Source organism: Pristis pectinata, chromosome 9 (assembly GCF_009764475.1).
Source record: "Pristis pectinata isolate sPriPec2 chromosome 9, sPriPec2.1.pri, whole genome shotgun sequence".
Lineage (NCBI taxonomy): Eukaryota > Metazoa > Chordata > Chondrichthyes > Rhinopristiformes > Pristidae > Pristis > Pristis pectinata.
In genome coordinates, this window is record NC_067413.1 from 86,564,653 (window position 1) to 86,592,462 (window position 27,810).

A 27,810-nucleotide genomic window follows, 5' to 3' on the forward strand; every position below is an offset into this window, starting at 1 on the left:
ACAATTCTTAGCTGAGGCATTAACAGTATATGAACATCCCTTCCTACACAATCTAATAAATTCAGCAATTTCCTCTTTGTAATAGTTCTTGTGCATTCAGCAGAATTGTGCATTAGTTATAATGTACCATCTTTCATTTCCCCAGTCACTAACTTTATTAGAAAACATTGACAACAAGAATTGCATGTTTGTATTTGATCAACTGATTTTCTTGTTTTTTCTCCACAGGTACATAAGAAGGATAAAAAGTACAAATGTATGGTTTGCAAAAAGTTCTTCACTCTAGCAGCCAGTGTTGGAATTAGGCACGGATCTCGAAGATATGGCGTATGTTTGGATTGTTCTGGAGGTGATAGACAGCCAAAAGGTGACCATGATGGTATGGACCTGATGGTTGATCCAGAATTTTTTAAGGAGCAGCAAGAAGAACAGGATGAGCCAGGTGGATTGGAGCAGGAAGAAAATGAGAGAATGGTTGGTGAAGACATACCAGATGAAGAAGGAGCAGGGGATATCGATAGAGAGCAATGGGAAGATGCTGGGGCTAGTGAGACATATGTCATTTTAGACAATGACTAGCTGGTACTTAAGCCCTTATGTTATAAAACTGGGAAGTGTAATTATGTTTGTTCACTGTATTGGCAAACCCTATGAATTTTATTTGAATTGCAATGATTATGGATTGGCAAAAAACACTAAATTTTTCATATTTTGCTGGTAGCTGTAACTATTGGATAATTGATATTTTAATGATTGTAGTTGGTGGTTTCACCACAGTAATGATGGAAGCGTCTTGGAGTCAGTGATGGGCAATTCCTTATAACAACTGAAACTGATATTACCATGTTCTTTTCCCACAAATCTATCTAAACAAAAAAGTATTAGGCAAAAATGTAGTTGTGTGTGACCTGAAGTGTCAAGATCATGCAGAGACTGTCTCACTGATTGGTATACAAAAGAAAATAACACAGAATCTCTTGTAATAGGAGAAAGTTGTCAGACTCAAACAAAGCTATCATTTCTGCAATGGTGAACCCCTGGGTTTACCTATCTTTTTAGTGTATTGCTTCTTTCAAAACAAAACATCCACTTGTTCCTTGAAACCATATGTGTTGTTTACTTCACTAGCTTCCTGTTGTTTACTTCACTAGCTTCCTGATGATTAATCCACAATTAGCATTACATTTTAGGTGAAGCAGTTCTGCAAACTATTTTGTTAATTCCTCTCATTCTTAAATTGTCCCTTGTATTCCTTCGCCTCAGTGTTTGCCTGAATTAGTTGATTGGGTTTAGTCTTGACAATGCCATCTTGGGCCGTCTTAAACTCGCTTTTTTATCCAAAGAAAATTATTTGTATTTCTTTAGCCTTTCTTTATAACTCAACTCCCTGCACTCAGGATCTTTGTTCACCTTTCAATTTTCTTGGAAGCAGTATTTTTCTTTCCATGAAAGGCAAGCAAGACTAGACAATATTGCAATTGGAGTCTGACCATCCCCAGCTGAAACTGTAATAGTGGAATAGATAGGGTTTGACATTTCTGAAGGATTGGGTCTGGAATTTGACATCTGGAGTATCTGTTTATTCTTTGCATTTTCAAGGCTCAACCTTGCAGGCAAGAAAGCCCACTTAATGATTATATTATGTAGGTGCTAGTAGCTTTTAACTTTCAAAGTATTTGTGTGTCACTTAAAATGAACAAAGTCAGCACGCAATCTTACTGCATTCCATGAAGAAGTAATCTACGAAATGGCATCTTCAGTAAGTGCTGATTGTGGCATTTAAACAAAAGAAATTCACTGTACAGCATCATTAACGAAGACCATGCTTTATACAATCTTATTTCTGTGAACTGAGAGGAAACAGTTGGATGTGTGCATTTAAGCTGATAACTTACTTGTTCTGAAACAGACTAAGTCTGTGTCTTACAGAATAAATTAGTCACCAGTGTAACTGAATTCTGATTAACTGAAAAGCAATGAATAGTATTTTCTCCCTTTTACAGGAGAAAAAGTAATGTTTGGGTATGACGTATACAAAAGCTTGCGTGCTACTTGATGAACTATTTAGTATACAAGTTACATGCTCCTCCCCCAGCATTCTTGATCCTGAATTTCTTTATGCACTACATTATGAATTGCCACTACACACCAGTAGTTTTGCAAAGGAAAACACTTCAACTTTGGTCTGTCAGTTTACCTGCTATTGAGTATGGCCTTTGTTTTACATTATTGAGTAAGGCTGCCAATATTTTTGTTAGCAGCGTTCTTCAGTTGGCCATTTTGTTTAAAGCTGATCCATTGTGGAAAGAGAAATTGCTAGGATGGAGAATAGGAGGATTGTTTGATCTAACTGGGCAATTTGCAAATGATCCACTTCCAAGTAAATTAATATTAAGGCATCATTATGAAATAACTGACAATTTCTTGAATTAAACCTAAATTATTCAATGTAGTGTTACAGTGAAGCTGCTTCAAAAACATGACCTGCTTAAGTAAAAAACAAAATTCTGTAAGTGTTCAGTAGGTCAGGCAGCATCTTTTGAGAGAACAGCATGAGTTACTGTTTCAAGTTGAGCTTTCATGAGAACTGCTGAATTTGTGTGTAGTTAAGAGAATTTGAGGCTGTTACTTCAATCCAGACATTTTGAAGGATGGGCAGAATAGAAATTAAAAACATTAAATCCTTTGTAAAGGCCAAGTTGCTTTATTTTTGCCCAGTGCAAGTAATCTAGCCAAATCTACAACAATGCTTTTGAATACTCCCATAGCTAATGACAATGATTCAGTTGAGCTCAGACATTTACTTTTATTAAGTCTTTAAAACTATTAAGCTAAGTTATATCAGTAAACTTTTTCCCCAGTTTTGTAGTTGAGAATATTCTTGATTTCTTCTTGATAATTTGGGAAGGTGCTTCTGTGTTTTGGAGTAGGAATTGATTTCAGAAGCCTGGGTTTTCTGTACTGAGAAATCATGTACCCTTATTGGACTGGAACACTGAAACTGAAATACAAGTAGAATTATTAGTGAAAAGAGAACTGTTAGAAACAGAAGCAATTAGAGACGGTATTGTTAGTTGACATTTAATGTTATTGTAAATGAGCACATCAAACAAGAATGACGTGTTTAAAAGACGATTGTATTTTTTCAGCACATGACTGTATCAAGTTCAGTTTCACTTTTCACACCTCAAATTTCCAAACTGCATTGGATGAGTAACTTTTATCAAATAAAGCAACAACAATTTAATTGTGCAGCACTGGAGGAAATGAAATAAGGACTGGTAGTCTAAGGGGAAATTGTGTTCCATAAAATTCCCTTCACTGTGTTTTGTGTTATGCAATGCAGTGTCCTCAGCATTTCAGCTTAATTTTCTAGGCTTTAACTGTCCTAATCTGACGATCCTGCAGTAGCGTAAAACTGGCATCTTGAGTATATGTGTAATTTGTTTATGTGAAGAGCATCAAAGGTGATCCTGCCATTACTCAAAGACCTCTACAGACTTTTTCCTCAAGCTAGTGTTGCTGGAATTGATTAGTAACGGGAATGTTGGCTGATTCTGTCCTGAATGAGATCATCCAATTCAGCACAAATTAAGCCAGAGGCCCTTGATCTGTGTACCTACAATGCATTGCCATATGAAATGCAATATTTCTTCACTTAGCTATTGGACTGTACTGTGCTTTAAAACTGAGAGGTGATTTTGTGTATGAACTTATTCTGTAAGTTCTGCATATAGACATGAAGAAGTTGATTTAAAATGGGCTTGCTGAACTTTTTGATTAACAGTGCAGAATGGCTCATTACACCTTTTACATCGTTATGTCTCTAATGGCTCTCTGAAAGAGGTTTAGCTCAATACTATTCTGCTCATACCCTATTTTCAGATACTTATCTTTTTCAAAAAGCTTTTTTTCTGCTTCCATGCCAGTTTCTGATTGGTAATCCATATTGGTTTTGTCACTGATGTCACGATTTAACCATATCTATCTAACTAGAAATTCTCAAGCCAAATAAGAAGTAACTTGACAGTTATAAGTTCATATTTATGTCTTTTTAATATTTTAGAATTTTGAAGAATGTGTTACCTTTTTAATACTAGAAGCAGTCTTATGGAAAGTTAAGATCAAAATAATTTAGGAATTGTATAAAGTTAATCCTTTATACAGTCTTTACTATTTATACTATTACAGGTTGGTATTAATGCACTTTACCATGTTTGGAAACAGGACACAGTGATGTCACTGCATTGACAATTGTGCATGTTAGAGTAAACTTTTGCCTTGGCTCCGATAAAACTATAGATATTGCCTTGTAAGAGTTTGAGGCCACTTAATGTTGTTTCTGCACTCTCTACTAATTTATGCAGTTTCTTTTACAGCCCTTTTTCCCTTGAGAATATAGTGCTGACTCTCAGATCATTCTAGCCCTATTTTTATTTGCAGTCCAATAATAATTGCTTTTATTTATTTCTGAGACTTTTTAATGTTCCCCCCATTTAGGTTTCCACCTACTATCTGCTAACTGGCATTCAGCCATTTATCTTCCTCTTTGTTCTCTACTAATGCTGTAAGTAGACCATGGTTTGGTGTGCTTCCATGTTATTTAAGCCCCTGCACCCCAGCCAGAAAGTTTTAGAGTTGCAAGCATCACTTTGTGAAATCAATAATGCACTAATGTTGGTACAGAAGGGAATTAGTAGTCTTTATAATCTGTTTTTTCTTTATTCGACCCTTCCCTGTTGAAATAATAGTTTCATTATGAGACATCATTGTACAATACTGGAAAGAGTATCTTAGTTTTTGAAGGTGTTGGTGTATATTGGAATGGTCTACGCTAAAAACGGATAATTTTGTAAAGCAAATTATTTTACAGTTGTAAAGACTAGTGCCACTGTAATTCAGGCCACAGCTAGTAAGATAATAATTTTCTGTTCCAAAAGATGGACCATGATCCATTTTCCTCAGCTTTAGATCTCAGTAACCATAATTACCAAAGATATATGACAAAATACAATATTATGGTTATTTAAGAGAATGTGAGATAATTATACAGAAATGCAAATTGTAAAATTCTGAGTGGTTTCTTGTAGTTTCTTCTAGTTTTATCATTTCAGTTTATTAAAACAATTTTATTCTTTTAAAGGGCAATAAGAATTGTTTTGAAGTATTCCACATGGAGTAAATATTTAAATATAACAGTTAAGATATTAATTGCATTTATATCAAGGATTCTGTCTTTAGCTGTAATTTTCCATTTGACGTTGACAATTGTTTAAATTGGATATAGCAAACCAATTAATTAGATTAAACCTTTTTCAGTTTTTTGACAAACTTGAAGGATTTAGGGCTGAGCAAGGTTTAGGAATGTCAGAAAGCCAAGAATTGTGCCCTGTGAGGATTTGCCCGCCACTGATTATTATGAAACATAGCATTCTATTGTTTAAGGCAGTTGTGTGTCTAATCCATAAACAAAGTTTATATTGTATATGTGATCAGCAAGTCTGACAATTTGTAACACTGCAGTTATGTTAATTATCCATGAGACAAGATTAATAAGCTGTGCTTTTGGAAAGTAATTTTTGCAGACCTTTAAACATAGTACATTTTAGTCCCATTCTTGTTTCCTATCAGTTATTTATTTAGTATAATGGATTTATTTCCACTGTATAGACTGCTGTGTGTAATAAATATCTGTAGTTAATAGTGGCAGCATAAAGCAGCTGATTTATTTATATGGGGGAGGGAGAAGAAAGGGAGGATTTCAGGACTAGAAAAATGAGGTGATTGAATCTTCACATGCAAGCTTGACAGAATCCAAGTTGTAGAAAGTCAATTGTCCTTGTTATAAATCTATATGAATTTAGTTATGATAATCATAATTGGCCATGGAATTTACCTCAAATTTAGGAGTCATGACTTTCAGATGACAAGTGGGTTGATCTGTTCAGCAGAACATTGATGATGGGATTATTACATGATTCACTCAGTGTGCAGACCAAACGTGCTGTTCTGCAATAATGGAGCTTTTTGTACCAAAAGAGGAGGGGAAAAATTGTGTAAGGGCACCGATTATATTGATATTAAGTTATAGTAAATGATATTAAGTCACATAAGAATTGACTTGGGAGCCATTTCAGTAAGGTTAAATTAGGATGAGCTTCTGGATAGTGCATCGCATTCAGCTGATGCAGCATAACACAAGTTCAAATTTTTTTTAATACTTTATACAAATAATATATATACACTGCAGCAACTATATATTTTCCTATTAGTGTGATTGCAGCTCAGTTTAAGAAAAACATTCATTCTTGAGAGATTAATGGTCCTCAAACATTTGTGTTTTGTTTTGAAGTTGCTTAATAGTTAAGGGCAGAGGATTTTCTTTGCAAAAGTGATTTACAAATGAATTTGGGATCAAAAGCCCAATAGTCAATGTTCAGATTTTTGTTGGGTTGAAGCTAAAATAATCCACTGATTTAACTATATTCTCACTTCCTGGCAACAGTAAATGGCATGAAAAGTTTAAGGAGAAAAGGGGTAAAATCATTCAAACGTTTAGCCAGCAAGAAGGAAAATTGTGATATTAAGTGACTGGGAGACCCAGCTGTGCTTCAGATAAAATAAAAATAGCATTGTACCACTACCTTTGCAACAAACACTATAGGTTTCATTGCACACTGGTTAAGAGCAGTGATCCAGAAGATGAATTTTTCAACTCTCTATAGAGATCAACAGGAAATAAAACCATAGAGAGCCTGAATTCAAAAGAATTATATGCATTAACATCTACGTAATTGCCTGATGGAGGTTTTAATCTTGCTGTATTGCTATCGTACCTGAGGATTGTTATTCTGTAAACACTGACTGAGAAACTATGCATGTTAATTTTCAAAACCCAGATCAACAATGTAACATTTCTTTTTCTTGTGGGTGTCAAAATATATAATGTGGCACCATATACACATATTCTTTCCTTAGTTGCTTTTTGTACCTAACTCTCTGTAGTTTTGAAGCACTGAACAGAAGAAAAACATTGTTATTATGAATGTGACACGTTACCAAGGCAGATTCTTTATGCTTCTCTATGCTTGTATGTAAAATTATGGGAAAACTTTTCCTTTAGAAAATTAACAATTTGTGTTTCTAATTTTGGAACTTGTTAAAGAAACTCCAAGCTCTAAATCACTTATATTCAATACACTGAGGTCTGCTGAATATTGTTCTTGCACTATATTATTTCAGTTACAGACTAATGCAACTTCAGTATCTTAACTTTGCATTTTGCTCGTGATTAAACCAAAGTCATTTTCTCTTGATTTTGTTGAAAATAAGTTAAACCTCAGGAAGTAGACCAAAGTAGTGTTGTTTAAAAAAAACAGATAAAAGATGGGGGAAACTGGTAAATGGAGAAACTGTCCATTTAAGATCATGTTAAGGATTCCATGATACTAGTCAAATAAAAGCACGGGGTTCTATCAGCTTCTGTGATCATTCCTTTTGCACCTGGTAACATAAAAGACTGGTCATCTCAGTGCTGTTGGTGAAATTCAGTTATGAACAAATGCTGCCTAACAGTTAGTGCATTATTGGTAATTCATTATATGCAAGGCACTGTGACATTTGAAATTTATGGTGTTGTGGGAGGTGGGGGGGGGGGGGGGAAGCATTTTTCTTAATCTGATTTTCTTTATGCAAAATCTAAACTTATGGCCACCAGAAGTTATACTTCCTTGTAGCCAGAAGCACAGAGCCTTATGCCACCAGATGATGGAAGAATATGTCTGAATAATTAATGGCTGACCTCAGATAAGATTAAACATTTAGTTTGAAACCTGCTTTTACTTTTGAAATGGAATGTTAAAATTAAGGCCAGGAGTGTTCTGTGTATTAAATAAGTTGTACTAAAGCCTGGACTTTCTTTAAAAAGATTATTTTGAGTAAATAAGTTATTTCCTTTTCTCCAAACTTTCCCATGTTTCTCCAAAGGCCTCAGGGTAACCACAAATACATGAATTATGGATATAAGATAAAGGATTCACTTTAAATAATGAAAAATGGTTCTGTGTTGCACATTCATTTTTTTCTTATTACTAATTTTCTTTTAGATTTGATGTGATTTAATATGTAAATTTGATAAATGATCAGTTTGTAGATTGTATGCAGTAAACTGTAAATTCTTTTTGTAAAGACTTAACTATTATTGGTGACTATTTTTGCTTGTCTAAGCTGGTGCTATACTTGTACTAAACTCAACACAAATGTTGAATGATTTGTTTTGATATCTTGGATCTTTAATCACACTTTCATATGTTTCACCATTGAATAAGAACGTGATTTTAATCAGACAGCTGTGTTGAATTTGTGATTTCCACTATCAATGCAGACAATTAGTGTGTCTCATGTATTGAAGTGGCTAGTTCTGAGAATGTATTAAATCATGTTCTGGGAACAGAGTTGATCTTTAAACTTAAATTTTTAGCAATATTAGTAAAGAGGGCTGGTTACTAATGTTCAGGTGAATTTTAGAAAAATTATTATTTCCTCCTTCATGATTACTCGGCTATTGTCACTGTACCTTCAGCTGCCATGGCCTTAAATTTCAGAAGTCCCTGCTTAAATATTTCCAAGTCTTTACCCAACTTCCAGCTTTTTAAGATGCTCCTTAAAACCTACCCATTTGAGTACATCTTTGATCATCTACTGTATTGTCCTTGTGTGCCTTACCATCAGTTTTAGTTTGATAACAGTTCTACCAAGTGCCTTGGGATAATTTGCTGTTTTAAAGGTGCTATATAAATGGAAGTTGTTCATATTCTGCAATATGCAGCTGTTTAGTTTGTTTTGTTTCACTTACTGCATACTAATAGAAATTGCGCTTGATACCTGCAAGTGTACATTATGAGCAAAGAGCAGTGGAAGCCATATTTGTGTTGAAGGGTAAAAAGTGCAATTTTAAGGTATGAATTAGTGGGGGGGGGGGGGGGAATAGTACAATGAACATATAAGGTTAGTTTTGAAATCACCTTAAAAATATGACTGATGTAACAATAATAGATGTATAAAATGTACAGTGAATCTGCTATTTCAGAAAGGCAAAAATATGCCAGCATTCTTCTTTTGGATACCATTTCTCAACTTGCCCAACAAAAGTATTTTGATAAAGATCCCTATCCAAAACTTCAAATGCTCATTCCTCACCATCAATGAAAAAAGACAGCAGGTTGAGATAGTATTGGTTCTTGATGTTGGTGATGAGAAATTGAACTATTAAGTTAATGGAGTGGAGGATACCGTATTGAGTTGGTTTTACCATGTCAATTTAAAAATATTGTTCTGGATCTGGCCCTGGCCACATCCCCAGATCCAATTAAATGGCAGGACAAGTTTCCAAGAATTGAGCCCATTTTCTGAGCAGGCTATTCAAATGGAGTTTTTTTTCTTCACAATACGCTAGCGGGCATCTTTTCAAAGCTTCAAATATCAAAAATGGTTTAGTTTACTAAGAAACTAACTGCACCACTGGAGCTAGAAAATGGTTCTCCCTAGTTTTAAGTCATCTTCGGTTATTTATACTCAGGCTATTTGCAAGTTTTGAAACAGACAATAAAATTACTTCTTTTGTAACAAGGTTCTTTAGCTGTATTAATAAATCACCAGGTTATCACTCTAGATAATTTTTTTTTTAAATGCAAGGGAGAAATAAACAATCGCATTCCAAAATGCTCTACTGTGTTGGTTCCTGGAAGAATTTCAGCTTGTGATTATGCAAATACAAACTTGAATTGTAATGTTACTTCAGAAAACCAGTGTACCTTTTGTCCAGATAGCTGACATTACCCCAGGCAAGAAGAACTTGTTCAGACTAAAACAGGGGTAAAATAAAATCATTTGCGATGCTTTTGCATTGTTCAAGTTGTAGAACTGATGGATTGAAGACAAAATGGGATGTTTTGATTTGGAAGTGACAAGCACAGTGAAGTCACAATCACAATGACGGATGTGGGAGTGAATAATTATATACGAATCTTGAATTATCTGGCTTATAACAGGTATCTTTTGGTAATTCAATGGAAAGGGAAAGAGTGTGAAGTGAAGTGGGTTGGGTGGATTGCTTAAAGAAGAAAGAAAACTACAGCATATAAGCAGACTATTAAGCACAGGCTATTATTTCTGACACTTCTTTAACAGAGCAATGGAAGTCTGATTCCAATGCCATGTTCTATAGTTTTGTATCTACTTCTGCTTTAAGTAGTGACCAGTTTTCTTTATTTAAAAAAAACACCCTGGTAGCTACCTCAGGACACAGGTATTCACAAAATGTCATAGCAAAAAACTTTCCATGCTTCAAAAACCAACTGGGGAGGCGGGGGGTGGGGTGGATTCTGCCTCCTTTCTTCACTTTCATGTTAAAATTGATGATCACAAATTTTCTACCCAGGCAAAAATTCTTTCCTATTCGCACTCATTCAGTAACAGTTCACTCTGTGAGATATCAGTTTTACACAGCATACACTTAAATCTAATTCCACAGTGCAAGAACAGCAACGGCTGGCAAAACTGCCTTGTCAGTGTCACCATATGCAAGAATGTTTTTTTAAAAGCCTCCACATCTTAGGAAATTTCAAATTGCTTCTTGGCCTTCATTTGATCTAATAAAGTAGTCCTAAAGGGTTGAGTTTGTCTACTATATTCGTAAGATCATTCTTTTGAACTAGAAACCTAGAAAACATAATCAGAGCAGTAGTAATCCATTTGGCCCTTTGCACTTGCTGATCCACATATCCTCTATAGCATTCAGAAATACCTGAATATATTTAATGACTTAACATCCACTGCTTACTGTGCAGAGAATTCCACAGGTTCACCACCCTCTAGGTGAAGAAATTTCACCTGATCTTGGTTCTCAGTGGAATATTCCCTATACTGAGGCTGTGATCCCTGGTCCTGGACTCCTAGATATCCATCCTACCTCTAGTTTGTCTATACCTGTTGGAATTTTACAGATTTCTGAGATCTCTTATTTCTCTAAACTCCAGGGAATATAGGCCTAATTGACCCAATCTATCATACATTAGTTCTGCTATCTGGGAATCAATCTATTAAACTTCTGATAGTCTCCCCCTAAGAACATCTTCCCTCAGATATGAAGATTATAACTGCATCCAGATGGGGCACCAAAGCCCTCATGGTTGCAGGAGGCTATTCTTGCTCTTGTACACATCTATTGGTTACCTTTTCCAACATATTAAGTTCGTCAAACACGGCGTGCTATAACAAAGCTTTGCTGGCTGTCCATGGTTAAAAACATAGGTTCTGAAATGCCTGCTTTTATTTAATCACTTATGAATTAAAGGAGTATTCCAACACTTAGCAATGGAATAACTATCTTACAGTCCCTCGGTTTATCCTTTCCCTTCCCCCTTCTTGAACAAAGGATGCTGTGGATTTTCATATTAAAAAGAGATTGGAAAAATTATGTCCAAAAGCCTTTGCCACCATTGCATTGATTTGATAGTGGATGCAACTGGTTTGCAAGGCATCAGTATTGATTACTGTTTTTAAGACATTGTGTTTTTTTAATCAGATGAGATAGCGACTTTAATATGCAGTTGAAGTCAAGTTATCTCATGGTTTTGTAAATAAAAAATGGATATTGAAATCTTGAAGTTTTGGGAGGGGGTGGAGTTAACAGCTTTTTAAATGGATCTTAACTGGGGCCGAAAATGTAAACAAAAGTATGCAGCACAGAGCAAATCCAGAAGGATCTTTATTTGAATGCACGTAGCATTTGCAATAAAAAATGAGGTGACAGCACAGAGAGCAACATGTGAGTTTGATCTAATAGCTATTATGGAGATGTGGTTGCAGGGTGACCAGGACTGGGTGCTCAACATTCCAGGCTATACAGTGTTCCAAAAGAAATAGCTAAAAGGGAAAAGAGGCAGGGTAGCATTGTTAATAAAGGAAGGTATCAGAGTGATGTTGAGTCATGATACAGAGGCAGTGCTTAGTAATGTAGATTTGGTTTGGTTGAAATCATGAATAACGGGAAAGCAGACACAGATGGGAGTAGACTACAGCTGCCAAAATGTGACCTCTCGAAAGGATGGAACATAAATAGAGAAATATCCTGGGCATGTTTGAAGTGAACTGCAATTGTCATGGGAGATTTTTAATCTACATATTATTGGACGAACCAAACTGGCAAGGGTATTATAGAATTTGTAGTGTGTGTCAGGGATTGCTTTTTGGAATGATGTTTTGGAGCCTAACTGGGAACAGGCTATTTAGATACGGTTATGAGTAATGAAGGATTAATCAGAACGAGCTTGTGGTTAAACATCCCCTAGGACGTAGTGACCACAATATGATAGAGTTCCAGATGCAGTCAGCGTGGCTTTGTGCAGGGCAAGTCACGACTGACTAACTTGATAGTTTTTCGAGGAGGTGACGAAGGTGATTGATGAAGGTGGAGCTGTGGATGTTGTCAACATGGATTTTAGTAAGGTGTGTAATAAGGTCCCTCGTGGTAGGCTCATCCAGAAGATTGAGATACATGGGATCCATCATGACTTAGCCGTTTGGATTCAGAATTGGCTTGCCCATAGAAGATGGAGGGTAGTGGTCGATGGGACTTATTCTGGCTGGAGGTCTGTGACTAGCAGGGATCTGTACTAGGACCTCTGCTGTTCGTGACAAATAAAATGACTTGGATGAAAATGTGGATGGGTGGGTTAGTAAGTTCACAGAAGATGCAAAGATTGGTGGCATTGTGGATAGTGTAGAAGGTTGCCAAAGGATACAGTGGGATATAGATCAGTTGCAGATACAAGTGGAGAAATGTCAGATAGAGTTTAATCCAACCAAGTGTTAGGTGTTGCACTTTGAGAGATCAAATGTAAAGGGACAGTACACTGTTAATGCCAAGACCCTGAACAGTTTTGATGTACAGAGAGATCTTGGGATCCAAGTCCATAGCTCCCTGAAAGTGGCTACACAGGTTGATAGGGTGGTAAAGAAGGCTTATGGCATGCTTGCCTTTATTAGTCGAGGCAGTGAGTTCAAGAATCAGGAGCTTTATAAAACTCTGGTTAGGCTGCATCTGGAGTATTGCATTCATTTCTGGTTGCCCCATTATAGGAAGGATGTGGAGGCCTTGGAGAGGGTGCAGAAGAGGTTTACCAGGATGCTGTCTAGATTAGAGGGCATGTGCTATATGGAGAGGTTAGTTTGTTTTCTCTGGAGCGGCGGAGGCTGAGGGGAGACTTGGTAGAAGTTTATAAGATTGAGAGGCAGAGATAGACAGTTGGTATCTTTTTACCATGATTAAAATGTCTAATGGAGGGCATGCCTCTAAGGTAAGAGAGGGTAAGTTCAAAGGAGATATGCAGGGCAAGCTTGGTGGGTGCCAAGTCGTGGTGCCTAGAATGTGTTGCCAGGGGCAGTGGTGGAGGCAAATATGTTAGAAGTGTTTAAGAGGCTCTTGGATAGGCACATGAATGTGCAGAATATGGAGGGATATGGATATTGTGTAGGCAGAAGGGATTAGTTAGGTGTTTAATTACTAGCAGCAATTAAAACCAAAACTACTAAATTCAACTTAAATAAGAGCAATTATAATGGCCTGAAGGTGAAGTTGTTTAAGATGGATTGGAAAATAAGCTAAGAGACAGGTCAGTAGATGATATTCAAACAGCTAATTTGAATAATACTCATCAAGAATTTATCCCAATTTGAAAGAGGGAGTCTGTGAGAGAGAGCACAATCTGTAGTTAACTGAAGGTCAAGGATAATGTTAAATTGACAAGTAGGACATACAAAGTTTCAATGGCTGGTGGTAGGCCACAGGACTGGGAAGTCTTTGGGATTCCGCAGCAAAAGACTAAAAAGTGATGATAAGGAAGAAGATTGGTTTTGAGGGAAAACTTGCATATAAAAGTTTCTATGGATGTATAAATAGATGGGTACGGCAGTTTTGGGACCTCTAGAAAATGAGGCTGACAAATGACTAACAGGAAACAAAGAAATGGTAAGTATGTCAAATCAATTTTTTGCAGCAGTGCCCACCTTTGAATGCACTGAAAATATCCCCGAGATAACAGATTGGCTAATTTCAAATTGTTGAAAGGAACTTGTTAAAAATCCCAGTTACAAGGGAAAAAGTATTAGAGAAATTTGTGGGGGCTAAAGGCTAGCAAATCGCCAGGACCCGATGGCCTGCATCCAAGGGTTTTAAAGGAAGTCGCTGCAGAGATAATGGACCCACAGGTTGAAATTTTTCAAGACTCGCTAAATTCCAGGAGGGTACCAGAAGATTGATGAACAGCTAATGTGACTTCCTTGTTCAAACAGGAAGACAGAAGGTGAGGAACAATAGACAAGTTAGTTTAACATCTATTACTGGCAAGATGTTAGGGTCAATAATCAGAGGAAATAACTAATCATTGAGGAAAATTGATAAATACATAATTAATCAAATTTATCAAAACACAAATTTAGTCAAGGTGGTTTCATGAAAAGTAAATCACATTTGAGAAATTTGCTTGAATACTTTGAGGATGTAATAGGGAGAGCTGATAGAACACTATATCTACAGTTATTTAGATTTTCAAGACATTTGACAAGGAGTCACAAGAGGCTGGGGCATAAATTTGGAGCCCAAGGTATTGGAGGAAGTGTGTCAGCATGGACTGAAAAAATATTGTTACATAGAAAACAGAGTTGGAATTAATAGGTCCTTTTCTGGATGGAACCTCAGAGATCAGTTCTTAGCCCTCAATTGTTCACTATTTACACTATTTAGTGGCCTGGAAGAGGCAATGAAACAGCAAGGTTCCCAAGTTTGCCGATGATACAAAAATAAATGGAAGGGTATATTGTGATCAGGACATTTTGATTCTGCAACAGGATATGGGTAGATTGAGTGACTGGGCAAAACCCTGGCAACTGGAGCTTTATGTGGGAAAGTGTGATGTTATGCACTTCAGTCAGAGAAATTAAAAGGTGGTTTATTATCTAAATAGTGACTGCAAAAGAGGGATCTAAGTGTTCTTGTGCATGAATCTGTTAGCAGACAGGTCCATCAAGTAGTTAAGGCAAATGGCATTGTTTGCCTTTATTGCAAAGGGTTAGAGTTTAAGAATGGGGAGGTTTCAGTACAGTTGTATGGGATGTTGGCGAAGCCACACCTGGAATACTCTGCACACTTTTGGTCCCCTTACCAATAAAAGGATATCATAGCATTGGAGGCCGTCTGAAGTAAATTCACCAGGCTAATTCCTGGGATGAGGGTTGTCCAATTAAGAGAGGTTAAACAGTTTGGGTCTGTACTTGGAGTATGAAAGAATGAGGGGTGACTTTATTCAAACATACAAGATCTTAACTGAGACATTTTCACTAGTGGGAGAGTCATGAACAAAGGGACAGAGCTATAAAATAAAGGGCTAGTCATTTAGAACTGAGGTGCATAGAAATTTTTTCTCTCATATTGAAGTGAATCTGTGGAATTCTCTGCCCCTGAGGATGGTGGAGATCAGATCATTAGATATAGTTTAGGTGGAGACAGAAATATTTGAAAGATTGAGCAATTGCTGGTTAAGGGGAACTAGCACAGAAGAGGAGTTGAGGTCGGCATGGATCAGCCATGATCATATTGGATGGCAGGACTGGTTTGAAGGACCTCTGCTCCTATTTTCCTGTGTTCTTGCAAATGATGATGGGGGTATGTTTTGAATTTGTGACTAAAGAGAGCTGCATGCAGTAGGGCAAAAAGTAAAGGGGTGTGCAGAAGATCCAAGGAAATCTGTTTCCAGGCCACTGTAGGACTGGAGAAAATTGGAGGTGTTTACATTTAATGTATTGTGGAATTGGCCATCTGCATGTCAGTGAGGATAGTGGTGATGGGCAAGTGGGACAGTGCTGTATTGCATACAGTCTCCATCTCATCTGATAAACAAGGCATAAGGTATTAAAAACAGTAATCAGTGCTGAAGCTATGCAAACCAATTGCATAAACTATCAAGTCAGTATTATGATAGCAAAAGCTTTTGGTCTTAATTTTTCAATCCCATTTTAATATGAGTGTTAAGCAATGAGGATAATGGGGGGTAGTCAAAACCACACTGTAATGTTTGGTTGAGTTTGGAGATGCAAAATGCATGGATGATTACTTCAGTGCCAGATGGATTGAAGCAGGGAGGGAGATGATTGATATTATGGAGGTGAAAATAGCAAAATATTTGAGATGGAGAAGCCATGGGGTGCAAGTTAACCAATGTGATAAAATTCTGAGAGAGTGAGTAATGTTTGCACTTGCTCTCGTTTTTTTTTGCTATCTGGGGCTTTGTAAACCAGTACCAAAAATTATGCCAGTGAAAAGAGTATAGTTGTACATGTAATATTTAAAACATTAAAAATGATCATATTGTCCTGTTTGTTTTTTTTTTCATTTAAGTTTAATTGCAAGGTTGAAAACGCTGATGTCCAACTCCAATTTAAAAACCTAAACATTTTGGAGTAGATGCTCAAACCTTAAAATAGCATGTATCATTTTGAAAAATTAGGAAAGAACTGTAGTGTTTTCATTGTTCCTTCTGTTCATAGTATTTGCAACTTGTTTCATGGTGTCAGCAATGCTAGAAATTTCCTTGCAACTTTCTGAGCGAAGAGAACTTTCCATCTTGAGTTGAGATTTCAGGCTGCCCAGGTCCTGAGCTAGTGTATGAATGTATCCTTTCATTCGAAGAATTTCAACATCTTTTTCAGAGATCTATATTGGCAATGCAAGAGACAGCAAAGAAGAAATATCAGGGAACAAACGTTATATGAACATTATAATTAGGCTATGAATATTTATACCTAGCATAATGAATCCTATTTGATAAATGTTTATAAATTACAGTGGCATCTCCACACTCCAGTTATGTGCAGCTACAAACTGTCCTCTTATATTAAATTATCACATGTTAGTCTAATTGCAGTAGCCATTGTCATTTGATAATTTTTACAGTACAAAATCAATCAAAATTGATCACTTGATTAATTAAGAATAAATAACTACCAGAATTGCTGCTGCTAATTACCTGAAGTAATTTTTCAAGTCCTCTGTTATTCAGTAAAGAAATTTGACTCGAGAGGACTAGCCAAAGTAATAGGGTGTAATTTTAAGTGCTTAATGTGATACTTAGTTCTGGAAAATATTTTGCAAGTTTCTAAACATATATATCCAACAATAGCAGAATTAAAATCTGAGGTTTCTTGTGTCATATGTCATATTTCTGACACATCTTATGCTGCAGATAGCAGGGTGGATTTTATGCAATGCTGGCAGATATAAATGATGGGCAAATCGATACACATTCTATATCAAATTACCTGTTTGTGTAATTCAGAGATGTGTTCAACCAAATTGTTTTTCTCTCTCTTGAGATGGGAGTTTTCCAGCTTGATACTGGAATGTTGTTTCTCCAATGTAGCTAGTTGGTTCTGAAGTGATTGCCTGTTCAGCTCTACAGAGCTCTTTCCTTGTTCCAGATGTTGAAGCTATAAAAGGCATTTAAAAATTGAATCAAGTACATATCCTCTTTCCCAGTTTCTTGCTACCCACCAGTTTTATACATTTTTAATCTTGTATTTTCAAGTTCTCTTAAACCCTTGGTTCATGGCTCTAACATTGATTAAGCAGGCACTCATGCCTAGCCAATTGAACTGATCTCTCAAACACTAATTTTGCAGAACAATGCAGATTCTAATCACTAACTCCTGTTAGGGATTTTATTTCCATATTTTACAGCATTTTGCCTCATTGTGGATTGGACAACTCCTTAACACACACCAATTTTCTTATGTTTTTTTGTGCTTTACATTTTGAAACATATTTTGGCTAGGATCAATTATACAAGTAAAACCTCCACCAGCTTTCAATGCTTATAATCTGAGGAATACAGAGGAGACAAATTCATCCCTTACGTCTGTTCTAAAAACAGAGATAGGACAAAAAGAACAAGTAACAGCATGTTTCACAAATGCCAGTCTTGGCATCAATCATTTTAATAGTTTCACAACTCAAGTAAAATGAGATTTTATTAAACACTGATGGAGAAGCATCCTAAAAGTCTTCTCCATGAACTGAAAAAGTACAATCACAATGTGTTCACACTCTTGGTTATTTTCTTGGTTTCCTTTAAGCACTTCAAACCAGTTTTTCAGAAAATCAGACATCATGAAAAATATTAGAAATATTTTGAGTATTTGTTTTAATACTACAAAACTCATTTCTAGAAGTAAGTCCTCTGTTTAAATTTATAACCAAAATGCCAGCTTGAAACGACTTATAAAAATTATCTGGAACGATTGCTGCTTTTTACTGGTGGATCTGCACAGAATGTACAGCATGGAAACAAACAGTCTCTCATCGTTCATCTATTCTACCAGCATAACTATCTCCTCTGTACATTAATCTTAATTGCTTTGGGGAATTTTTCATTCTCCTCACAAGCATTTCCCAGGTAAATTCTATAAATGCTTTTTGATATTAATCTTCCTCATAAGTGGAAATATTCTTTGTGTGCCTTTGTTATCAAACCATCACATAATTTTTAAGACTGCTTTTGGTGACTGCCTCTCCAAAGCAAAATGCACCCATCTGTTCATCCTTTCTTGACAAGTGTAAGCTTGCAGCTTGGATATTATCCTTTAAAGTTATTTTAGCAGCATCATCATCATCAGTATTTCTTTCTTTTTCCACCATACTGCACTCTGTATTCTGTTGTCCACTTAACATCCACTCTAAACTTTTATCACCGAGTTAATTTACTGATGTTTGTTCCCATTTTGCTAGGGATTATATCTGAACTGATGTGAAGGACAAAATGAGATGCAAGAGTTAATTTTTTTCAAAATATTATTGGGTGTTACTAATGGTAAACTGGAAGAACACAAGGGGGCCTATTTATTAATATGGGTGTAATGATAAGTAAGGGACAATGCTTTGCAATTAAATTGAGTAATTGTACATTGTTACAAATACCTTTAAACGTGAATACCTTTGGTCATCTATACCATTTCTAATGCTAATGATCTACATTCATTTCCAGGGTATAGGAACTGAAGACTGGTATCCAAATCTACTAAGGAAACTTGGTGGGCAGATGATGTTCATTATGGGAAGAAGTAGTCTTTTGGAAAAACTTAGGAGTTTAAAATTTGTACAGTGGTGGAAAGAGGAGACTATAGATGCTGGACTCTAGAACAACAAACAAGATGCTGAAGGAACTCAGCGGGTCAGGCAGCATCTGTGGAATAAAATGGACAGTCAATGTTTCGGGTCAAGACCCTTCATCTGACCAGTCCAGCTGAAGGGTCTTGACCTGAAGCGTCAACTGTCTATTTCCCCCCATAGCTGGTGCCTGACCCACTGAGCTTCTCCAACATCACCCTTGTTGCTCTGAATAGTTCTGTATTCTGTTGCTCCAAAGTTCACTTAAATTTTGGAAGTTGAATAGACTAAGCACATTAGAAGATGTGCAAACTGGTTTGTACATTTGACCTTCCCCTAGGAATTAAGATCTGAATTATGAACATTTATTATTTAAATCCAGAATAGTGTTTCAAATAGAAAATTAAAATAGAAAATACCAATCTTCAGTAACTGTAATACTTTTATGTTTCAAATGGCTTTTTAAAAAAGTTATGACCATTAAAATTGCCTACACAAAGCCTTTCAAGTTTAAGTTTATTTTCATAGGGATACATACCCAGGGTATAAATGTCTTTTTGCAGCAGTACAGTAGATTACAAACATGACAACACAGATTACACAAATTAACACATTATTCATAACTTACACAATGATATAAACATAGCAACATTAGTGCAAGTTGAAGGAAATATAGTCAGAGGTAGAATTTCAAAGGTAGCCTTTGAAATGTAATCTCAAATCAGGAATGCCTTTCTTTGTATATCACATCCACAGACTGCTGTGTCCAAATCTGGACACAACATTATTGAATGAATAGGAAGGTCTTTGATTCTGTAGAATGTGGGACTTAGACTGGGGAAGCTTGGACTGTTCAAATTAAGCCAGAGATGGTAAGTAGAAATTTAATCAAAGCTTGTGTAAATAATGAGGAACATTCCACTGGTAAGAGGGTTTACTTCTGAAAGATCATGGCTGATAACAACAACTCCACTTCCTTACCATATTTCTATATCTCTTTAACCCTTTTTTAAGATGTACTATGCTATGGCACCTCCACAGCAGGTACATCCATTAAGGATGCCAGTAAAACTTGAGCAGTAGACCAGTACAGGAGGAGTGGGTGTGATGAATTGGATGGCTCTATCAAATACCAGTAGAGGTATGGTGGACTGAATGGCTACCTCATGTGCTGTTTGATTGTGTAGTTCTTGACTCATTTTCAAAATGTACAATATTGCAGTTCACACTTAAATGACTAAGCAAGTCTTAACATTCTGTAATGTATTTTAATGAAAGTTCAGCTGGTACTTCCCCCCCCCCCCCCCCTTTTTTTTTATATATACAGCAATCTTCCCTCTATCCTTCAGTCCAGATGAAGGGTCTCAACCTGAAACACTGACTGTCCATTTCCCTCCACAGATGCTGCCTGACCTTCTGAGTTCCTCTAGCATCTGCTGTCTCTTGTGTCTCCTCTTAATAGTGTTATGCATTGATGTTTTATAGCAGCTTTGATGTAAAATTCCACTTGTTTTAATAAATTCCCCACCATACCTGCCAAGCTAGATCAGGAGGGGAGAGGAGTACTTCTATCAGCTCAACTTCTGTTGAAAACCTCATTTGGTATATGTCATATCAAGTCTTGATTATTCATTATACTCATGACCAGCCTCCATTATAACCCATGTAATTTGAGACCATGCCATTAATTTGAACTATACTACCAACTCCTACAAACAATAGCTCTGCTTTAAAATTCCTTTAGGTCTTGCCCTTCCCACCTTTATTCTCTTTTAAGCATAAAATTCTGGTGTTCCTCAAAATTTTCCTACCTTAAGGTGCTGACCTGCCTTTAGAGGTGACATTCAATTTCCAAGCCAAATATTTTTATTTTACCACCTTATCTCTGGAAATATAGTAATGCAAGGGAACAAATTTATTTGTCCTTAGTGTGTAGTGATAAACTTTTCTGCAAATACCTTTCAACCTCTTCACTGCAGAATTCATATGCACAAAAGAGCAGATTGAAGTTAAACATTTTCTTAATTGTCCTTCATAGTAGATTAAGGTTATAGTCTTCCCTGTATACAATATTAACCAGATGGAAAGCACCATGCCAAATGAGAGTGTATAGTGTTATTTACATCTGAAATTGCTGTTGAATTACTTACCTTTTACTTGTGATTTACAGTGCAGACTTACTGCACAGATATTTAAAAATTGATAATTATTGATTTGTCTCAATGAAAACAGGAACCCAAAAACCATTACACAAAGCCCATGAAATAACTACTACCTGCTCCATGGCATTGACAACCTTCTTCTCCTCTTCCTCAATAACTCTTTTTAAAAAGGCTAATTCCAATTCAAGCCATCTCTCATTCTCCTTTAGAGAAGTTAATTGTGTGATGCTGTTCGAATGCTGAGAATTCTTCTCATCTATAGCTGCTTGAGCCTGCAATAGATTTTTAATCATCTTATAACTGAGTTTTTCCAAAGTTATAAGCCTTAAGATCTAAACAATCACATCCCCATTAGTCGACCTCAAACACTAGAATAAGAGCATCCACCTGCAAATGCCTTAAAGGTAAATGAGCAATTCCAGCTGTCAGGACATTTTAATTTCAGTCAATTAAATATTGATACAACTTTTGTCATTGCTAATAGCAGTAGGAAAAAGTAGGTTTTCCTATGGTGCTTATCAAGAAGTATTCTTCTGAATGAAAGAAGAACTGGATAATATACAAATTCATTTAACCTTGGCACCTAGCATCTTTCATTATTTTAGCATAATACATTGGAAGTCATTATTTATTCCTACAGTTATGTTGTCACATAATAAATGACTTATTGTATTTTAAACAGTACAGATTGTTAAAAAATGGCTTAATAATTAAGTAAAGCCATGAATTTACAAATTTAGTCTGAGTAAAGACAGGACAGGATGTTCTTGGATCTATGACGTCGTTCTGGGACATCACTGGAAGGAATGTCAGAAATTCTGCCAAGCACTAAGTTTAAATGACATTAACAGGATTCTACTCACTCCTTTAGTCTCAGTAGGAAGGAACCAAATATGCCTGAGGAGTCCAGAAATTTTGCAAATGGGGTGCAACATGTGCAACACTATTTAAAAGAATACCGACAGTTAAGGTAACCCGCAGATAAGCAGCTTCTTGAAAAAGACAATATCGAGCACAAAAATGGGGAAAAAAAGTGTCAAGACTTCTGAGGATGATGTGACGATGATGTGACAATGCTGCTGATCCAAATTAAGTAGGGAATAACAACCACGTAGAGCAATTCAGCCTATGTGAAAATAATTCAGTGAAGAGGTTTTCAGGTGATGACCTAGATGATTGAATCAAAGAATCAAACACCAAGTCCTTGTTATCCAATGACTTACAATCAGTGTACTTGCAAAATCAGGGTCAGGAACTTTGATAGATGCAGAGCTGGAGCCAGAGCCTGGACTGTGGGCAAGGGGTGTGGCCAGAGCTGGAAGTGGACAGGGATTGGAATACCAGCAGCAAGGAACATGGTTTATATACAAGCTAATACTTTGTTGTTATATCTATGGAAGGGTTGATCGCTGTACGTCATTGCAGCCTTAGTGTCATTGACAATGGCCTTGGTAGTATTTTTGTCTTTCTTATCTACAGGAAGTACCTGCCCCTAGCCCTCATAAATAATGAGGACTTGTAACAATATCACTTGTTGCCCTTTAGGGTAATCATGTTTTTTTTTATCCTTGAAGCAAAGCTACTCTGAAGTGCTCATAACAACCAGCCAATATTAAGTCTTTATTCTCACCCTCCTGTCATTATTACCATCCATTCCACAAATTCCAATAACTCAGGACAACAGGATCTGGAGGTAGCGAATTAACAATATTCAGAGATGACAGCACAGAGTAACAAATAACCCTAAACAACAGCTGGCTTTTTAACAACATGAAGTAGTTAAAGGCAGTAATTACATTAAACAGTGTGGTAAAAGGTAGAGATGTGGAAGTCTGTGCCTTTATTAGATTGTAAAAATGTATTTTTTTTAAAAAAACTTACTTAAACTTAGCAAATCATTCAAATTTTTTCAGTTTCACAGCTTAGAGATCCACAAAGAAGCTGAACTAGAAAAACTCCTGCTCGTGTATGCCAAAATTAACTACTACTTTCCTCCCTTAAGTCTGCAGGCCAGAATGGAGTAGAGAAGATTGTACCTCTGGTATAATGATACAAAATACCCCTCCACAAATCCCCTTCATTCTTTGCAGTCCTGGCTAAATGCTAAAGAGTGTAAAGGATGAATTTTTATGTTATGTGGGAGATTAAATAGCAGCTGGAGCATGCTGATTATTGATACATAGTCTACTTGAAAGTGCAAGAAACATAATGAGAACCAGTGGTATTCTTGGCAGGCTGTCATGGGGGGTTCGACAGATGATACAGCTTAATAATTTTGTTTAACATATTTATATTTTTCAAAGTTTTCATACAAAATTGATTGATATCTTTTGCCAAGGATTTAAAAAAAATTAGACTGTAGAGAAATGGGGGGGGCTATGTGGGAGGGAAGGGTTAGATAGATCTTAGAGCAGGACAAAATGTGGGTACAACATTGTGGGCTGAAGGGCCTGTACTGTGCTGTTATGTTCTAAGTTCATAGAAAGGTTCTTGACTTTAATTTCCCTGTATATTGGACTATTTGAATGGTGTCAATGATATATCTATTCATCCATCCAACTCCAAAAGAAAACAAGTACTTTGATTCACCTAGCTCAGAGCTACAGAAATATCACAATACCCAGATGGAAATCAGTTTTTCCAGTTGGTTCTTTGGTTTGCTGGAGTCTCAATGCTCTAGGCACACTGCAGGTTGGGCCAAAGCCCACAGCAACAATTGCTTTTTTTTGTGCAGTAGTTTTATTTTTGCCACTGGATTTATTAGGACTGGCAAGTCAGAAAGATCTGTTTTCTTCATGGTTCTAAATCTTGTAATGAGACAGCAGGAGTAAGCACAACATGTTCACATCATCAAAATTATAACTTAGTTAGTGTCAATACCTTTTAGATGTTTTTAAATTATGCACAATTAGTTTTTAAATTTAACCTAACTGATCTGTAGCAATCTCCTTTGACGTGCTACTCAATTGATAATTTCATTTTTTAAATGATCTACAGGATACAAATCAAACAAAATTTGAACTGTTCTCCCATTTTAGACCCTCCCTGTGGCCATTAACTATGTCTATATATTTGTAAAATAACTAGACAGATGTAACACCAGAATTATTTATACCCAATATAAAGGATAACTAATCCCCATTTAAACAATTAATTTTCTTGAAATGTACCTACTCTCTCCAAATCTTGTGTTAGTTCCACCACCTGAGAGTGCAAAACAGCATTTTCTTTTGTCAAGCGGCTACAGTCATCAGCCTCTTTACTTCTGAGAAACTTATCTTCCTCTGCCAACACCTCTTGTTCCCTCAGCTTCTGCTGCAGACTGCTGATTTCATTTCTGGAAATACATTAAGCCAGTTAATCCCAAAGCAATAAAGTGCATGTACATTTCATTTTTTTCTTTGAATATACATGATGTGACTTGAGCCAGTAAAGAAGTGATAGTTACTTATGTGCAGGAATCATTTACCAATAATTCAAGAAGTCTGACAGGTTAAGTGAGTGAGGCAAGAAGGTGACAATGAAGTACACCATGTGGAAAAGATATGCACTTTTGTAGAACAAATAAAAACAATTTTTAAAGTGAGAGAAACCAGTAATTATTGGAACGTGAAGGAATCCTGGTGTGCTGCTTCACGAAAGGTAGAAGCTAAAAACAGGTTCAGCAGCAATTAGGCAAGTAAATGATATTTTAAGTGGATTGGAGTACAAAACAAAGCAAATCTTGCTGAAACTCTATAGGCTTTAGTGAGAGACAGGAGGTATATATGCCATTTTGATCTCCTTATCTAAGTATATTTACCTTGGGATGAGAGAGAGAGGGAGGGAGAGATTTCTATTTACTGGATTTTAGAAGAATGAGCAGTTATTTTACCAAAACACAAGCTTCAGAGAGGGGTTGCCAGGGAATGTTGTAGAAGGCTATTTTCTTTGCCAGTGCATCTAGATCTAAAGGGCATGTTCTCAAGGTAAGGAAGTCAGCCATTTAAGACTGAGAAGCGGTGATATTTTTTAAAAATGCAAAGGGATGCAAAGTTTTGTATTTTCTGTTTACATCCTGTCTGATTTTGAAATATGTGTAGAATGTTAACATTTCACTACTGGCCCAGAATTTGCTGGGAATATCATTGAAAATTAAATTCAAGCCTTTACCAAGAAAAATACAACAATCTGTGGCAAGGAGCATTAAGCCACAAGTTACACATTGCCACAAACTGCTGGACGATTTGCACTGTTCACCACAAGGATCAAAAATGTTGAGTTTGTTGCAACTCTCCCACTAAGTTTCATGGAACTGCTGTTTTGGTGCTGCCAAAATATTAAGCTCATAGCAGAAATTTAGGGTTGTGAGAACCAGAGGATCAGGGGGTAAGATGCAGCAAGTATAACAATTCAGTAATGATCCTAATGAATGACAGAAGGCTTGAGGAGCCACACTGTGGACTGTTACTCATATTCTGTTCCTTTATACTTAATATGCAATATAATATTTTCCTGTTGTTTCAAATGTTCCTAGAGGCATTTTTGTTTTCTCCTTCAATCCTATTTGTTGGCTTTCTTTACTGATCTCTCTATTTAATTTGACTTTCTTTTACTCCACCATTATTCCACTTCCTTCCTCTATGCTCAAGCACACAGGTTAAGATGACACACATTTTGTTCCAACTTGTGGTGTAATTTTTTTTTGTCTGATAGCCAAGCAAAAAAAATCTGACTTGTATTTGCAAGATACTGTCCTCCAGCAAATATTGATTCAATAAAGCTAATCCCCAATATGGTTATGATCAAGCTACTGAGATTTTTTCCCAATTTTTTCCCCCAATACCTTGGCCAGGGGGTTGTAAACTGACAGAATATCAGCAGGAAAAGGGGAATTTGGAAATTTTTTTTTCAGACATGAAAATCAATTAATCAGTTTCCTTAAACAACCATTTTAGACCAAAATACTGAATCAGAGCTGTGCACAATCTACAGGATAAATATCTTAGTTTTGCAAATTCTTAGATGTACAAGGTTCAGGATGCTACAAAAAGAGTCTTCATGCTGAAATCAGCCTTTTATTCCTATACAGATAGGAATTTGAATATGGTGTTTCCATGAATTCCTACATGTCTACCAGCTGAAATAAGAACACTGAGAAAGTCAAGGTTAAATCCCTTCATTACTGTCAAATATTTTAATGAGAAATGTTTTTAAAAAAAAGGATTGGCATGAGTTTAACAGGCTTTCATTAAAAATAATTCATTCAAATCCATGATTTCCTCACCGCAGTTCTGTAGCGACGTGGTCTTGCATGGACACAGTACTGGTGTAGTACTTCTCCTCACACTGATGAAGGGCAACTTGGGCCTTTAACAATTCCAGCTTTTTTTCTCCAAGCTGAACTTCTGCAGCTTGGTGCTTCTCAACATGCTGATTGAGCTTAAAAAATGTTTTAAGGAACAATATGCAACTGATACAGCAGTTGAAGCAAAGCATCAAATTTCTTTATTGTTACTGTTGTTCTCTACCACCAGAAAGCCAGTAGTTGCCCAAAGGTCTTAGGCAATCCCACTCACCAATTGCACAAGACAAATTTTCAAAATCATTCTGAAATAACTGCTTGTCCCTGTTAATGCTGTAGAAATGATTAATCACAGTAAATAATTAACAAAAGAAATAAATCTTAATTTATCATACTTGACCCAATGAAATAAATATACGCTTGTAAAAATATATATTTGGGTGACTGAACTTACTAAACAATAAAGAAAGGCGGTACAATGTAAAGGATCAACTGAATGAAAATGGTAGGGTGTATTTTAATCTTCAAAGCTTAACTTCCATACCTTTCCAAAATTGAGTACTTTAGAGAATGCAATTAGTCTGACTCCTTCGTATTTAAACTTTGAAAATATATCCCCTCTCTCCCCAACGATCTCTTGTAGAACAGTAGCCAATATTTCACACACAATCAATTTCCAACTGAGCAGGTGATCCTACAGACACTGTCCTTCCTCACAGGTAGTGAGTGTCATGTACCTCTTAGGAAGGTGAAAGCCTGCAAGGTGGACAGCCACACTACAGACCAAGGCACCATGAACTCTCTATGGTGTTTAAAAGCAGAACAGAAATTTGGTAATAGGGAGCTTTCTAATACAAGGGAATGTAGTCTGTAGTCAAGGATGACATTCCCAAGAAAAGAGCAGGAAGAAATATGCAGGCAAATTAGGGAAATGAGTAAATAAAAACATTGAATAGAAATCTAAGATTTCAACAAGCCCTTTCCTAACTGAATAAAAGAGGTAGGTAAAAGGAATAAAGGAATGGAGATCTTACAACATGTGCATGTCTCCTTTCTTACCCAACTATGCAAGATAAAACCTAACAATGGAGGATTAAAACTAGTAATGAAGAACATAAGAGAGCAGATAAGAGAAGTAATTAAATATA

The 27,810-nt window shown here is 36.3% G+C and overlaps 2 protein-coding genes across 2 annotated transcripts in view; one reads left to right on the forward strand and one right to left on the reverse strand.

Moving 5' to 3' along the window:
* The window catches only part of zbtb10 (zinc finger and BTB domain containing 10), a 63,275-nt gene extending 55,009 nt beyond the window's left edge, over positions 1–8,266 (forward strand). Inside the window, exon 5 of the mRNA XM_052022940.1 lies at positions 229–8,266. Coding sequence (XP_051878900.1) covers positions 229–579 — 351 coding nt within the window. The 3' untranslated portion in view covers positions 580–8,266. The remainder of the gene's footprint in view (positions 1–228) is intronic.
* Positions 8,267–16,516: 8,250 nt separating this feature from the next.
* LOC127574025 (polyamine-modulated factor 1-binding protein 1-like) overlaps positions 16,517–27,810 on the reverse strand; it is a 33,679-nt gene continuing 22,385 nt past the window's right edge. The window contains exons 6-10 of the mRNA XM_052022618.1: positions 26,645–26,799; positions 24,553–24,715; positions 21,492–21,650; positions 17,374–17,541; positions 16,517–16,768 (exon numbers count right to left, since the gene is read on the reverse strand). Coding sequence (XP_051878578.1) covers positions 16,559–16,768; positions 17,374–17,541; positions 21,492–21,650; positions 24,553–24,715; positions 26,645–26,799 — 855 coding nt within the window. The 3' untranslated portion in view covers positions 16,517–16,558. The remainder of the gene's footprint in view (positions 16,769–17,373; positions 17,542–21,491; positions 21,651–24,552; positions 24,716–26,644; positions 26,800–27,810) is intronic.